Source organism: Aulonocara sp. 'chitande type north' Nkhata Bay, linkage group LG11 (assembly GCF_057382095.1).
Source record: "Aulonocara sp. 'chitande type north' Nkhata Bay isolate Kocher_YH1m ecotype deep benthic linkage group LG11, A_spYH_male_GT1.1, whole genome shotgun sequence".
Taxonomy (NCBI): domain Eukaryota; kingdom Metazoa; phylum Chordata; class Actinopteri; order Cichliformes; family Cichlidae; genus Aulonocara; species Aulonocara sp. 'chitande type north' Nkhata Bay.
Window position 1 is genome coordinate 24,683,902 of NC_141354.1, and position 16,900 is coordinate 24,700,801.

At 44.7% G+C, this 16,900-nt stretch overlaps 2 protein-coding genes across 4 annotated transcripts in view; one reads left to right on the plus strand and one right to left on the minus strand.

Moving 5' to 3' along the window:
- The window catches only part of grik5 (glutamate receptor, ionotropic, kainate 5), a 101,801-nt gene that overhangs the window by 60,111 nt on the left and 24,790 nt on the right, over window positions 1-16,900 (minus strand). The window lies entirely within an intron of this gene.
- Window positions 2,968-11,988, plus strand: LOC147319039 (uncharacterized). Of its 2 annotated transcripts, none has more exons than XR_015131518.1 (2): window positions 2,968-11,138; window positions 11,370-11,988. XR_015131518.1 is itself a non-coding variant. In XM_086311298.1 (2 exons), the coding sequence occupies exon 2, from the start codon at window positions 4,563-4,565 to the stop codon at window positions 10,662-10,664; it is 6,102 nt and encodes a 2,033-aa protein (XP_086167424.1). In that variant the 5' UTR covers window positions 2,968-3,441; window positions 3,673-4,562; the 3' UTR covers window positions 10,665-11,988. The 2 variants fall into 2 exon arrangements, 1 of the variants encoding a protein (XP_086167424.1); XM_086311298.1 differs by having other exon boundaries at window positions 2,968-3,441; window positions 3,673-11,988.

Consider the following 16,900-nt stretch of genomic DNA (forward strand, 5'->3'; position numbering starts at 1 on the left):
GCTCCATTGTTCAGTAAATCAGTACCAGGCACTGGTGAGTGGATGCATAATACGTTAAGTTAGCCCATGGTACATTAGCCTTAGAAGTTCCACAGCTTACTACAGAATTATGAATGTCCACATTCATTGTTTATAAGGTTTACAACTGGCAACTCAAATTAGAATCACTCATTCATGTTACTTGATCTAGGTCAGGTTAAACTTAATTATGCATGAGAAATGTGTTTACTCAATTGCTTATTTATCTGAATTACTACTCGTGGTGTACTATCACCGCTGTCACACCTAACAGCTGTATCTTCCCACGTTTGAATACAAATTAAATGACATGAATTAAAAGCATGAGGTATGAGGATGAAAGTGATGTAATATGTGCTCTAACGCACAGTCCCACAATATAATTTAATTGACAGTATTTATGCATCGTACGTGCTCCACGCTATGCCAGCGGCAATTATGATAACACGTACATGCGGTTTGTTAGTAATGATGCATGCATTTTGCTAGTATGTAAAGAAATCATATAATTACGCTGCTTGCATGCAGGGCTCATAGCACAGTTAGAGTTATGCATGTGCAGTATTCGTGTCTGTGCAGAACACAAATGTCACAGTCTCTCTCTCTATTAGATCAGCACCATATATCAAAAGCTTTTCTACTGTCAAAGCAGCTGCTGCTGCATTAGGCTCTGCAATCATCATGGCCATGTCCAAAAACTGCCAGAGAGAAAATAAACCCACTCTCTGTTTCCATAATAATCCATAAAAGAGTGGACACAAAACACCACCGAACACTGTTATAGGCGATGGAAAAGAGATACTTTTAATTGAATTGCCCATATTAGCATTTTAACTGCATTGTACGTCTTACACTTTGTTGCTGTCCATGCTGCAGTGGTGATTATAGCGGAGCATGGCTCAGAATCTGGCAAAAACAAACTGCACTGTGCTTTTGAAAACGGCACTTTTGATATCCTGCATGTCTGAGATAAATGTAAAACAATATAAAATGACACCAGGGAAGACGGGTTGCTGCAGTTCCTGAATTTACTCGTCTGTTTTATTGCCAGTGTGTTCACGTTGGCGCGTCTGGTCAAAAACAAATTCCCCCCGAAGAAGAAGAACTAGGGTGTGATTTGAAAGTTGCCCTACATTTGGTTCACTTGCTTTCAAATGCAGCCTGTCAAGCCACACAGTGTGCTGCGGCACTGCTCAGTCCACCTGCCTGCCCGATGGCCATTCGCTTGGTCAGGTGAGTTATTGCCAAGACTGCTGTTTAAACACCCCCTCTAAACTACACACACACACACACACACACACACACACACTAAGTTGTCCATTAGTGTGACTGTCAGCCAAGCGTGCAATCAATATACTCCCCCTCTGACAGCGTGCACATATGTGATGGAAGGCAAAAAAGGAGGGGAAGAGGAGGACGGGAAGGGTAGAGAGGAGATGTTGGAAGGTGACTAGGGAGAAACGGGGCAGAAAGGGTGGGTAGTGGGAGGGGCGTTAGCAGTGGGGTGTGCGTGGGGCTCAGGGGCAGCGGTTGAGGGAACGGGAGGAAAAGAGAGATGACAAGAAAAATGTCCTGAGCCCGGAGACACACAACACAGAGCAGCAAAACATAACAAAACACAGAGATAGAGAGAGTGTGGGAGTAGGAGATGGAGGACAGAGATGAGGAGTGGCAGAGCAGAGGAGAGATGGAAAATAGAGGGAAAAAAAGACAAAATTAGTGTGTGTATGAGAGAGAGAGAGAGAAAAATGTAGAGGGTTTGTGGGTGGATAAGGAGAATGCTATATATAATGGCAGAGGTTCAGGAATAGATCAGAATCATTGTGTTTTGTGATTACCTAACACTGCAAACAGCAGCAGCCACCAGCTGACATCAAAGACCACACACACACACACACACACACACAAATAACCTAAATATGCACACACACAGTCAGTGACACACATACACACGGGAAAAGTAACACTGGCACACACAAGCCTCCAAACCTCATCTTCATGCTAAACTGAACTAACTCTCCACTAAAGGGCTTCTGTCGTCTGGTCTGGATTGATAACACTACGCGCTCACAAACACAAACACTCGGGCACAAACACATTCCCACCGTACTACGAGCACATCTCATATACATAAAAAGATTCATAATCGCATATAAACACACAGACATGGCTGCATTGTAAACACCCCATCCAAGTGGCCATGCTACTCTCCTGCCACACATTCAGAAATAAGAACGAAGAAAAAAGGCTTGGAGGAATACTTGTGGGATATTTTCACAAAGTGTGCTAGTTTTGTTTAGTTGACAGCAATCAGCTGCAATATTAAACCCACTGACAGGTGGAGATAACAGTGTCGCTCTTCTTGAGACATGTCCCCAATGGCAGCAGTCTCAAAGAGCCCAGTACGTCGGCTTCGCTTCCAAACTTTCAAGATCAGAATTCAACTGAGCATCTGCTGGATACACCAGAACAAGCCTGAACCAAAGGACCCAAAGGACAGATGCTCTCTCCAAAGATAATTAACCTCCTAAAATCCACCAACACACTGGCAGACCATCCAGGGCTCAAGGTAGAGGTAGTCTACCCCTAACCCAGTCTCCTTGGAGCACTTAAGAGGTGGATGTTTCACCTCGCTCTATCCATTCGCCCAGCGCCTTGTTATTTTTCTGGGTAGTTTTAGCCTGATTAACACCACACACCTAACATTCAAACACCATCTACTGACACACCAATAACACTGTAAATAACACACATCATGAAGTCAGTGATGCTGTTTCCTCCCTTATGTTAAGAAATGTAAAAGTTTTCTGTTTACTCTGCCTCATGAGCCAGGCTTTAACAGGTTTGACTAACATTCATCTGTTTTTTAAATTTATTTGCATAAAAAACTGAAATTTAACGGCTTTGTACTGAAATGTAACATCTGCGAATTTAGTAATCTGTATGTAGCCCTGTCTGCAATTATTCGGGCTTGCAGTATAAAGAAAAAGTGTACTGTAATAAAAAATGGTTAAACTATAAATAGTTGATAAAACGTTTAAAAATCATATGCTTTGGTACAAATGTATTTCATTTACAGTTAAGAGTCCAATAAGTAAAAGGGTTTCATGATTTAGAGTTCATTTTCTGTGCACACTAAATATGTTGGGGTGTAACTTAAGTTTATTTACCCATCTAGTGTCAGTTATCTCAATATGGTATTGTCATTGGTTGTTGTGCTGACGAGCCAGTCAATGTCACTCTTCTCTGTTATGGGGGCGGGACAAGTGGTAAGGTTTGTGTGAATCTGTGGGAGCGGACACAGAAGCTAAGTCCGAAGAGAGAGATGTCGTAAGGCAAACGTGGTGTGGATTTTGCATCCAAGTGTGTCATTGAGGTCGACTACCCGTGGTCCTGATAGTACTTATTTGTGATCTGCAAGAGGTAAATGAGACTGTGTGCCTTGACATTTGTACTGTAACTATTCGTTATAGTGATATAATATCGTGATATGTGATGCTAACTAGCGACTTGCTAATTAGCGCAACTTACCGCGTTATGTGCTGTGATACCATGCTGTATGTTTAGCTCTGTGATTTTCAGCAAAGCATGCTAATGCTAAATCGTTATGTGATAGCATTTGGTATTGTAGCTCAAGTGTTTTAATGTGTTTAGAAGCCGAGGGACGCTCTGAAAGGAGAGAGAGGTTTCTGCCCGGATGGACCCTGCTGTTTCCTCGCCCCTGACTGTTGTTTTCTTACCCCTGACTGTCTTCACTACTGGTGAACTAACTGCCCGTTTCTGATTGCCCCACTAACAAACTCATTGGACTCGTGAGTACTAACTGGAACTAAAGTGCACATATTTTGTTTATTGCTCAGTTTGAGTGAAGCGGCCATCAGTTTTAGGCCTCACCGCACCCAAACTTCGAATCAGGCCTGCATCAAGCACCGTGCTACAGGTGTAGTGTGGACAGGTTAAAGTGTGTGTGTGTGTGGGCCCACTGTTACACAATCGGTTTAAATTGAGTAAGTGTGTAGTTGATCAAAGTTATTGTCAAAGGTTGAAATTCATCCATGTTAAAGGTGTGAGCTGTTGTAGCTGAAATAACAGTTGAAATACCTAAAAAGGAGGTATTTTGGGTTGATAATCTTTTATTTAAAATCCATGTAGTCATTTTTACAGTATTTTTGTTTGTTTATTTGAATTCAATCCATTTGATTAAAGTAACTGTTTATTTTATTCATTTCTTTTGTCTAAATAAATACCCGGTGAGGGATAAATTTGTGTAAAATACAGTTGTGGTGGTCCTTATTATAGCAATTAGAGGGTATCAGGTATTATTATTAGTAGCACTACGAACCCAGGCCCAGTCTCATTGTACTATATACTCTAGCTTTACCATAGCTACGTGGGACCTGGGTTACATAAATGGAGGCACCGCTGGGATATTTAACTAAAGTAAACTAAATTTATTTTTGGACCAAGAGGATAACAGGTCGACCCCACAACTGTCAAATTGTTAAAGTAGTCAAACGTGTAACAAAAAAATAAACCAGATAGCAATGATGACACAACAAAGGAGCAGACCGTCACAACTTGAGTTGGTCAACTGGTGCAAAGGGGAATCAATAGATTTGAAACATGCTCTACTATTGTATGGGGTACCGGAAGGTGTTTCGAGAGATGAAATAGAAGAAACAGCAGGGACTATCAAAGCTTTGGGAAAAGTAGTAGTTAAGGGAAAAATGTTTAACTCTCAACTAAAATCATTAATGGTGTTGTGTGAGTGTCGTGAGGAGATAAACCCCACGACAATCCCCCCTGAGATAATGCCAATAAGTGGTGGAAGTGGCTGGAAAGCAGTGTACTACATTGAACCTCAGCCAGATGACTTTGAGGGAAAGTTACTCACTTTTCTGCAGAATGAAGGGAAAACCTTAGAGGATATCCAAGGGTTACGCACCCACGGAGGGGAAGTGGATGGTAATTCTGAAGCCATCATCCGTGCAGTAGGTGAGTTAATGGTCAGAACAAACAAACAGCCTGAAAGCCATCCATATAGACGTCTAAGGACATTTTCCGGGGTCATTCCCACCCCAGCTGGGGAAGAAGTCTTGGATACCTGGTTGGAGCAAGCGAGACTCCTAGTAGATGAAGGCGAGTGCTCCGATAAAGAAAAACGTAGACGCATACTGGAAAGTCTCAAAGGGCCTGCCTTGGAGATCATTCAGGCCGTGCGTCTGACTCAACCTGATGCTAGTTCCCAGGACTACATAGAGGCCATAGAGACCATTTTTGGCAGAGTAGAGTCCGCAGAGGAGCTCTATCTGTCATTCAGAGCCCTTCACCAACAGCCTGGTGAGCACCTGTCTGAGTTTCTGCGAAGATTAGAGAGGTCTCTTGTTAAAGTAGTCCAGGGAGGTGGTTTACCAGTTAGTGCTGCTAACAAAGCTCGGTTAGAGCAGTTAGTTAAAGGATCCACTTCTGAGCTTATGTTGCTTCAGTTGAAAATAAGGGAGCGAATGGAAAATCCTCCCTCATTCCTGAACTTGTTAAGAGAGGTGATGGAAGAGGAAGGCCGTCAAGCAGCCAAACAAAGCCAGACCACATCTAAGTGTCACCAAAGGGTTCGCACAGTTCGGGTGGAAAAGGAGAAAGAGTTTGAAGCGGTCACTCAGAGTGAACTGCAAGCTCAGATTCAAGAGTTGAGAGCACAGTTAGAGGAAAGAACCCACTTAGGAAGTCAACCACTGTCTGATTGCACCATCAAACCCCCAACAGAGAAGCAAAAACAGAAAAGTGATTCGCAGAGCGAAATACGGGCACTCAGAAAGCAAGTGAAAGCACTAGAAAATAAAATGAGTGTGATGGCGGTGAAGTCTACAAGTGAGCCCCCACAAGAACACTCAACTCAGTCTCGCAGAGACAAAGCAGCTTCTTACCCCAAGCCTGCTTCTTTTAAAGCATCATCTGCTAGAGAGAGTGATGAATATTTCTGCTATAAGTGTGGAGAAAATGGTCACATAGCTACAAGGTGCACTGCACCCGAGAACCCGCAGAAAGTCATAAGAAAACTCATACGATTAGTACGAGGAGTATCTGGTCCTAACAAGGAGGACCCAAATCCTACCGGAGAAGAGCAATGCGTTGCTTGGACCAACAAGGTCGAAGTCCCAGAAACTGACACAGGCCTGCCTGAGGGTCTTGTAGGCCCGTCATTTATTCACACAGTCAAAGTCAATGATGTGGCCTGTGATGCTCTTATTGATAGTGGGTCTAACGTGACTATTATCTTTGAAAGCTGGTATAACCAACACTTGGAAGATGTCCCCATAAAACCTCTCTCTCGCTTGGGACTCTGGGGACTTGCTGACACAGAGTATCCCTACAAAGGCTATGTTGTTGTAGAGATGGAGTTTACCAAGGAGATCACTGGTGTCTCCGGGCGAGTAGAAGTGCTCGCATTGATTTGTCCTGACCCGAAAAACCAGCAACAAACCCCCGTGTTGGTGGGCACCAATACGTCTCTGTTCCGCCGCTTATGGGACTTGGTGCAAATGAAAGGTGACCAGAACACAGCTCATTCCATGAGAATTCAGTCTGTGTATGCCCCCATTAGGGCACAGGAGCAACTGCCAAAAAATGATGTGCTGGGACAGATAAAATGGAAAGGGCCCTGCCCTCTTTCTATCGCCCCAGGAGCAAATTGCTATGCCACCTGCAAAGTAGACAGGCACAGTGCCCCCTCCAAAGACCTTATCTTGATTGATGCACCCTCTACCCAGTTACTCCCCGCCGGCGTGCTGGTACAGCCAGGTGTGCTCTCAGATGCTGGTATAGACAGCAATAGCTTGAATGTGCTCCTCCAAAATGAGTCCACCAAGACAGTCTCCATACCAGTGGGATCTGTCATTGCTGAAATGTTTGCTGTGGATACAGTCACCCCAGTCCAACCCTCTGACCTGGCCACTGAGAAAATAGATCCAAACCTCTTTGACTTTGGGGACTCCCCTATCCCCGAGGAGTGGAAAAGTAGACTTCGGCAGAAGTTAGCTGAGAGGAGAAATGTCTTCTCAATGCAGGAGTGGGACGTTGGCTTGGCTAAAGGTGTTGAACACCACATTCGTCTACATGACCCTAGACCTTTCAGGGAGAGGTCAAGGAGACTAGCCCCAGCCGACATTGATGATGTGAGGCGACACATACAGCAGCTGTTGGCTGCTGGCATTATAACAGAGTCCCGTAGCCCATATGCCTCCCCAATTGTTGTTGTGCGGAAAAAGAATGGGGCCATAAGAATCTGTATTGATTACAGAACACTGAACAACCGCACTACACCTGATCAGTATACAATGCCACGCATTGATGATGCCTTGGACTCCTTGTCAGGCAGCCGATGGTTCTCAGTCCTAGATCTGCGTAGTGGCTACTATCAGATAGAAATGGCTGAGGAGGACAAGGAAAAGACGGCATTTATTTGCCCCCTGGGCTTCTATCAATTTGAGCGCATGCCACAAGGGATCACTGGAGCTCCTGCAACGTTCCAACGCTTAATGGAAAAGGCTGTTGGGGACATGCATCTTCTGGAAGCCCTTGTGTATTTGGATGACATCATTGTCTTTGGAAGAACGCTTGAAGAGCATGAGCAACGCCTCTTTAAGGTGTTGGACAGACTAGAGGAGATTGGTTTGAAAGTCTCCATTGACAAATGTCAATTCTGTCGTCCTCAAGTTAAGTATGTGGGTCACATTGTATCCACCAATGGAATAGCCACCGATCCAGAGAAGGTTGAGGTGGTGAAACACTGGAAAGTGCCCACTCACTTGAAACCTCTCAAGTCTTTCCTCGGATTTTGTAGTTACTATCGGAGGTTCATAGCCAACTACTCCGCCATTGTCCGTCCTTTGTCAGAACTCACCAAGGGTTATGCACCCACTTGGAAAGACCCCAAAGCCAAGAAGAGTGTAGACCCAAACCACACCTATTTTAAAGCATCCGAGCCGTTTGGGGAACGATGGACTCCAGCCTGCCAGGCTGCTTTTGAACAGATCCGTGAATGTCTGATCAATGCTCCAGTATTGGCATTTGCTGACCCCACCAAGACATACATCCTGCATGTGGACGCCAGCATGAATGGTTTAGGTGCTGTCTTGAACCAAGAACACCCCGAGGGCCTAAGGCCGGTAGCTTTCGCAAGCCGAAAGCTCAAAGACTCAGAACGTAACTATCCAGTTCATCAACTGGAATTCTTGGCATTAAAGTGGGCCGTTGTGGATAAATTTCACGACTACCTGTATGGTGCCAAATTCATTGTCAGGACTGACAATAACCCCTTAACGTATGTATTGACCTCGGCTAAGCTCAGTGCTGTAGGGCATCGCTGGCTCGCTGCCCTCGCCACGTATGATTTCACCATACAGTACCGCCCTGGGCGCCACAACATTGATGCTGACTTGCTGTCCCGACAGTATGCCCAAGAGGAAGTTGGAGAATGGACTTCCATCCCGCCTGCTGGCATTAAAGCTCTCTGTAAACGAGCCTGCATCAGGGAAGGAGCAGTTGTACCTGACAGATTGGTGGATCAACTTGGTGCTCCTGCCTCTGCAGTACCAGAAGCCTATGCATTTCCTGTGAATCTCAGTGTAAACATCCTCGATCAGCTGAGTCCAAAAGACATTCAAACATCACAAGATATGGACCCTACCATTGGGCCATTGAAGAAAGCCATCAAGAGCAATAAAGAGTTTGCTCGCTCTAAAAGTGACTCGCCAGAGACTGTGATACTCCTCCGTGAAAGTCGCAAATTGGAGTTGAATGATGGATTACTCTACAGAGTAAAAGAAAAAATGTGTGGAAAACAAAGCCGGCAGCTGGTCTTGCCAGGAAGATACAGGTCTATGGTGTTAAGGTCTCTGCATGATGAGTGTGGGCACATGGGAGCAGAGCGAACAACAGAACTGATTAAAGAGAGGTTTTACTGGCCTCGTATGGCAGCTGAGATTGAGCAGTATATTCGCACTTGTGGAAGGTGCATCTCCAGGAAGACGCTCCCTCAGCGTGCCTCGCCCTTGAATCAGATAACAAGCAATGGCCCTCTAGACTTGGTCTGCATTGATTTCTTACAGATAGAGCCTGATTCTAAAGGTGTTGCAAATGTGTTAGTTGTGACAGATCACTATACACGTTATGCACAGGCGTTTCCTACCAAAGATCAAAGAGCCATTACCGTTGCAAAAGTCTTGTGGGAGAAGTACTTCGCACACTACGGTCTACCTGCACGAATACACTCTGATCAGGGCAGAGACTTTGAGAGTCGACTGATCAAGGAGCTGTTGTCCATGTTGGGGATTCGGAAGTCACGAACGTCTCCCTACCACCCGCAAGGTGATGCGCAACCGGAAAGATTCAACAGAACCCTTCTAGCAATGCTCGGTACCATGGACACTGCAAAGAAACAGTGTTGGAGCCAGCATATCACCCACCTGGTACACGCATACAATTGTACAAGGAGTGATGCGACGGGGTACTCACCTTATTATCTCATGTTCGGGAGAGAAGCTAGACTGCCCATCGACGTCTGCTTTGGAATCTCGCCAAATGGTGAAAGTGAGTCCTCCTACCAACAGTATGTTTCACGGATGAGAAAAGAGTTGCAGGACGCATACAAACTTGCATCAAATGCAGCTACGAAAAATCATCTGAAGAACAAAGCACATTATGACCAACGCGTGAGAGATCTGCCTTTGGAGAAGGGAGACAGGGTTCTCATTCAGAATGTTGGAATAAAAGGCAAGCATAAACTGCAGGATCGTTGGAAATCTACACCGTATGTTGTAGTGGAGAAGTTGCCTAACCTGCCTGTTTATAAGGTAAAACCAGAACATGGTCCAGGTGTACTCAAAACTCTCCATCGAGACCACCTGTTGCCAATTGGTTATATGGTCAGGATGCCTAATCCATCGGATGACACAGGACACATTAGGAGACCCGTAACCAGAGCACATCGTGCCCAGAAAAGTCAAGCAGTTAAACCGCCTGATCCAGTTGAAGAAAGTGACACAGCATCCTCAGATGAAATGTTTGAAGCTGTCCATAATCCGCAAAGTTTTGGTGTGCAAGAGGTCAGGAGACAACTGGCAATGCCACATCAGACTTCGGAAGAGGATGACACTTCTGAGGAGGAACATTTTGAAGAAGCAGAAAGTCAACCAGTAAGAGAAAGTGAAAACTCATCTGGAGATGATACACCTACTATGCTGGAATATGATACTCAAGAGACAAATGAGTCTATGGGAGAGCAAGAGGAGGAACGGGAAACAAGTTCACCCTTTTCAAACAGAACCCGAAGTGACAATTCTCATAGAGGTACAAGAAATGAGAGTGAACAGTTCTCCACATCCCGAAAATCCCTCAGGAAACCAAAACCACCCTTGAGATTGACCTATGAAAAGCCAGGTCACCCATCTTGTGAGCCTGTTACCATCATGCACCATGGTATGGTCATTCAACTAAAATTAAACCCTCCAGACGTCAGTGAAACAAAGGGACGTTCTAAGTCATCGAAGAAGTTCTTAGGAAGTGAGGATGACCATCACCCTGTAAAGCTAAAGAGAAGTCAGAGGTGGGATGAGGACATCTACACGGTTAGAAGGGGGAGGGTGTAGCCCTGTCTGCAATTATTCGGGCTTGCAGTATAAAGAAAAAGTGTACTGTAATAAAAAATGGTTAAACTATAAATAGTTGATAAAACGTTTAAAAATCATATGCTTTGGTACAAATGTATTTCATTTACAGTTAAGAGTCCAATAAGTAAAAGGGTTTCATGATTTAGAGTTCATTTTCTGTGCACACTAAATATGTTGGGGTGTAACTTAAGTTTATTTACCCATCTAGTGTCAGTTATCTCAATATGGTATTGTCATTGGTTGTTGTGCTGACGAGCCAGTCAATGTCACTCTTCTCTGTTATGGGGGCGGGACAAGTGGTAAGGTTTGTGTGAATCTGTGGGAGCGGACACAGAAGCTAAGTCCGAAGAGAGAGATGTCGTAAGGCAAACGTGGTGTGGATTTTGCATCCAAGTGTGTCATTGAGGTCGACTACCCGTGGTCCTGATAGTACTTATTTGTGATCTGCAAGAGGTAAATGAGACTGTGTGCCTTGACATTTGTACTGTAACTATTCGTTATAGTGATATAATATCGTGATATGTGATGCTAACTAGCGACTTGCTAATTAGCGCAACTTACCGCGTTATGTGCTGTGATACCATGCTGTATGTTTAGCTCTGTGATTTTCAGCAAAGCATGCTAATGCTAAATCGTTATGTGATAGCATTTGGTATTGTAGCTCAAGTGTTTTAATGTGTTTAGAAGCCGAGGGACGCTCTGAAAGGAGAGAGAGGTTTCTGCCCGGATGGACCCTGCTGTTTCCTCGCCCCTGACTGTTGTTTTCTTACCCCTGACTGTCTTCACTACTGGTGAACTAACTGCCCGTTTCTGATTGCCCCACTAACAAACTCATTGGACTCGTGAGTACTAACTGGAACTAAAGTGCACATATTTTGTTTATTGCTCAGTTTGAGTGAAGCGGCCATCAGTTTTAGGCCTCACCGCACCCAAACTTCGAATCAGGCCTGCATCAAGCACCGTGCTACAGGTGTAGTGTGGACAGGTTAAAGTGTGTGTGTGTGTGGGCCCACTGTTACACAATCGGTTTAAATTGAGTAAGTGTGTAGTTGATCAAAGTTATTGTCAAAGGTTGAAATTCATCCATGTTAAAGGTGTGAGCTGTTGTAGCTGAAATAACAGTTGAAATACCTAAAAAGGAGGTATTTTGGGTTGATAATCTTTTATTTAAAATCCATGTAGTCATTTTTACAGTATTTTTGTTTGTTTATTTGAATTCAATCCATTTGATTAAAGTAACTGTTTATTTTATTCATTTCTTTTGTCTAAATAAATACCCGGTGAGGGATAAATTTGTGTAAAATACAGTTGTGGTGGTCCTTATTATAGCAATTAGAGGGTATCAGGTATTATTATTAGTAGCACTACGAACCCAGGCCCAGTCTCATTGTACTATATACTCTAGCTTTACCATAGCTACGTGGGACCTGGGTTACATGTATATTCGGCACATGGCTAAAATAAAAAACAATCCTTACCCTACACGGGATGCTGGTTGCTTGGTGGATATTAAGACTTAAAGTTAGTCTGCTAATGTAGTCCAGACCTAAGAAAAAGTTGATAAGCTACAACTGCCTCATTTTTTTGTGATTTTCAAGTTGTGTGGAAAGGTATTTTTAGTGTAAGTGTGGAGGAAACAGAACAAAATGTGTTTCTCAAACATGCAGGACTCTATGATCAAATCAGTTCAAAGCAGAGTTATGATTGTGTTAAGGTGCTGTGTTTGTGTATGTTTGAGTAGGTGTTTGCCTCCTCTAAGGGGTATACAAGGAATGCAAACATGCCAGAGTGCAGTCCTCCAAGGATCCAGCAGCACGTAACTCGATGTAGATGACGCTATGCGTAGGTCGAATACTGACTGGTCGAAAAGTGGGTTGGAGCGGGAAAAGGAGCAACAGTGGAGTTCCACACGAGCAGCAGAACCACGAAAAGATACCGAACATCAAGATTAGCCCACAGACCGCTTGTTTGTGTCACTGGCCCCTGATGACATTAAACTGCTACAACACGTAGGCGAGGTCTGCGAAGCTGATCAAAGGCTGTGTGTTGGACCTCCGTACATCCAGATTTCACCCATTGATCAGGTGGAGCATTTAGTGAAGAGGAAGTGAAAATGGTACAAAAGAGAAGAGACGAGCACACGTATTCAAACTGGTAAATACGCTGTACTGAAAATCATGAATAAAGTGATATTGCAAAGTTGAAATTGGGTTTTACAATTATAAGAACAGAAGAAAGGTAAAACTCAATCATTCTAAAATGTGACTGGCATACTCCTGAAAACAAATTGAGGGAAATACTACACTCCAGAGCCAAGCAATATGCACATGAGTGAATATGTGTCTGGATCTCCATCAGCTTCAGGAAAACCTGCTCCCAGTTGGCCCACTCCTCTGCTAGCTACTGCCTTTGACTCCTGTGACTGGGGAAATTAAACAGTTCTGCATATGTATGTGTGTGTGGTCGTGTGCTTGCTTACACGCACGGGACACTAAATTATATGCGGGTGTTTGTGCGTGTGTACAGTGTGTTTTTAAAGATTCTGCACAGCAAAGCCTGATGTGTTTCCTTCCCGTCTGAGGCACTAAAAGGAAAAGCTGACAGCTCAAAGGGAATACCACAGCCAGGGCATATGATGAGCCTTTATCCTCTCTACTTACTGGAAAATTACTAACAAAAGCAAAAATCTCTTTGTGTCTCCTTACCAAGCTGTGAGGTCCAAGAATATCCTGAGTGGAGAGACAGGTATGGAGGTGCTCCAGTTTCATGCCTGTATAGAGCAGGAGGTGAGCTGCACACAGCCAAGGTGATCCCTGCCAGCCATTTTGCCCTGCATTTAGTATTCATTTTCCAGGCGATCAAACCCACTGCCAGGAGGTGGAGTGTGTGTGTGTGTGTGTGTGTGTGTATGTGTGTGTGTGTGTGTGTGTGTGTGTGTGTGCTAACGTGCCCACACAAATCGGGAGTGTGTGAAAGTGCGCATGCATTAACAAACACATGGATGTGGGTGTGTGCAGATGTAGGCTTAACACCCTCAAAAACTCATCCATCACCAAAGTGTCCGTGCTTACGTGTGAGAATGTGTGCACGTTAATGAATCTGCAAACACGTGTGCCTCACGCAGCGGGGCTGATTAGGAACACAGGGATAGAGCCAGAACAGGCCAGGGGCCAGCAGACCCAGCTCTCTGTGCACAGCCGGCGGAGTAAACCTGGATGCCACTGCTTCCTGCTGGGAAAGGATAAGAGAGAAAAGGGGGAACACAGGAAGCAATGAAAAGGGAAAGAACAAAGGAAGCAGTAAAGAGGGGTGAAGCGGGGAGAAGGTGGATGAGCGGAAGAAGCTGGTTTGGGGAGAAAAGACAAACCAGAGCAGTAACAGGATGAGTCGGAGAGAGGAGGGGGAAAGGAGTGATAAGAGGGAGAAGAAAGAGAAAGGGGGACGAAGAGGGTTGTGTTCTGGCGGTGGAAAATAAGACGGAGAGGAAAAGAGAAGAAAATGGGATCTGCAACGATAAGGAAGGAACTGAGCAGCAGTGCCCTGGCACAATGCGGTGGAGGCAGGCAAGATGGCTGCAGGGGACAGAGCACCCGGCCAAATATGGTCATCAGGACCCTGCTCTGTCCTACTTTCTCTAATGGGCTAAACCAGTGCCTGGATGATGAAGGAAGAACCATATATGGTCAGTGTACAGCGGCATTGGCTCCCGTCTCTTTGATGTGTTGTGCTGAAATGAGTGATGCAGGACTCGGGCCTAATATACAAACAAGGCCTAGAGCATGCTAACAAAAAATGTAACTACACACACTCACAATGTCCCTAATTCCCCCTTTTTTTCCAGGGTGAGCTAGTTGACACGCTGACCCCATCTAGAAAAGAGCGATGAGGGATGCTTCTGGGCTGCGTGAGGGTGACTGAACAGGTTGCGATCACATTGTACCTGTCCATCTGTGTTTGTGTATGAATGCGTCCCCTTCCCCGACCGCATAAGCGTGCCCGTTAGCTGTACGCATCTGTGCCACCCTCACCCCCAGGCTCAACCACACTCTGTGAACTCTCATCAATCTGTGAAGAATGCCCTCAGGTTTTAATTTCAGGCTGCGGTGTAAAAGACCCGAGGTGCGGACCATGAGCACGCCATGTGGCCAGGTCAACAACCTTCAGCTGGAACATCTGTACACATGGCGGGCAATCAGGAATGTACAAATACAGACTGACCAGGGGCAAAGCTGCTAGTGGCCCTCCTTCTGTTGTTGTTTGTGTCCGTTCTAGCTCGTATCCAGCTTTAGACGTGAAGGCAGTGCTCTCAGTTAAATGCAGCACCATATCTATGTTGTAAACACTGTTTTCGCTTTTGGATTATACCAACATGTAATTGGGTTCTTTTGTTCATACTGTTATTTTTCTTGGCAATGTGGTCCATCCCAGAATGAGGGGAAAAACTGACAAGCACTGATCACAAAGGCGCTGCTATGGCCAGGATACAGCATGCCAACAGTAAAGCACTGCTACTGATTCATCTCATCTATTTCAGTTGCCCTACGCAGGTCTTGTTGCTATGTGAGTTGCTATGATTGACCAGCAGGTCTCACAACCGTACGCACAGAAAATTCCATTCCTGCCTCAATTAGGCTATTATACCAGGAGCAGCGTCTAAAAGAAAAAGTCAGTGCTCTCTTTCAGTATCAGAAGAAGAAAAAAAAAATCACATTCTTGTACTTTTGGAAACAATCTTAACTCCTACACTGTACTGTAAAGCCTTTTTATGTGGCGGTGCATGCCTTCAAGACGGGGGCTGCAAGGTGAGATGGCTATAAATGTGACAAAGCTTTACACAGCTTCATACATGGACACATAATGGGAGGTGTCACTCTCGCTATCACTGATGCGAGTAAGTCTTAAATGATCCTATCACAGGAGCCTGCAGGCTTAAATAACAACAGCTGACAGACTATAGGCACAGGGGAAGCCAGGAAGGCAGCATATGGATGTACCGAATCGGGACTTTGTTATTACGATTCAGAGGAGCGAACATACATTTCATGTGGAAACTGACACGTACCCCCACAGTGTGTTTGCAAACGTACTGTAAACACTGGCTCACCAAAGAGATGCTGAATACAGTACATTTGTGACTGCCTACACATAAATGTACCCATTATCATCAAACTAAAGATGTAGCAACAGAACATTTTCAAATCCTTTCCTTCTGCCCAGAAAATATTTTCAACTAGAAAAACAGCTTTGGGAATTGTTTGAATGCCACTTGCGTTCTTTTCTATCAGCCCATCGTCTGGTGTGCATTTGAAACAGGGGCTGAGGTCCTGTTCCTGACAGCGCACTCACAGTGAGGACTGTTGGCTCGGCGGTATTGGTTAACAATCAGGCAAAATAGTGCTTAACAACTCCACTGTGGCTGCTAAGCCCAGCGTTAAAGTATAGATAGGAATTGAGGCTGGCTCTCCCAATCAATGAGAGCTGCGCAGTAAAGAAACCCCAGAGAAAACTTATTAAAGTATAGACAGGAAGCCAACATTTCTCCCATTGTACTCCAACTTCCTCCCACAGTTTAAAGACACGCGTGTTTGGTTATTCTGCGATTTGAAACTGGCCGTGTGTGGACATGAGAGCGTGTGGTTGTTTGTTTCTCTGCGTTAACCCTCTGACAGCCTGTCCAGAGTGTACTCCGCCTCTCGCTCCATATCTGCCGGGATAGGCGGTGTGTCCGTGTAATTGTTTAAGAATTAAAAAAAACATGAGGCCAAATAAAAATCACGACAGGTCAGGAGAAAACAAGGAAACAAAGCAGAAACAAGAAAAAGTGTCCATATTAATCAAGGCTCGAGACTGCTATGAAATAAGATGTGTCAACAGCAACTAAATGTTTTCATCGGTCGGACAGGCTCGCTTATTAAACAGAATATTAAACAGGTCGGCCTAAATGTATGGATAGTTATGTTTTCTCACAGATTGCCTGCTCTGAGAGTTGGTGTGGTTGAGTCCTTCGTTCCTCTCTGCTCTGCTTCACCAACCTCTGGGCTTTGACTCACAGGTGTTTCTATAGTTTGTGATTGGCCTCTAAGATTGACTCACTTTCCTTTGGTTTCTATTTTAGCTTCATACTTCATGTACAAGTGCAGTACTGCATGCATCAGTGACATTTGTTCATGTCGGTTTAGCTGTACTTTCTGTACTTTTCCCTACTGTACATACAG

What these genes read in the sequence shown, in the direction of transcription:
- LOC147319039 (XM_086311298.1), top strand. Translation starts at nt 4,563, where the DNA reads ATGATGACACAACAAAGGAGCAGACCGTCACAACTTGAGTTGGTCAAC.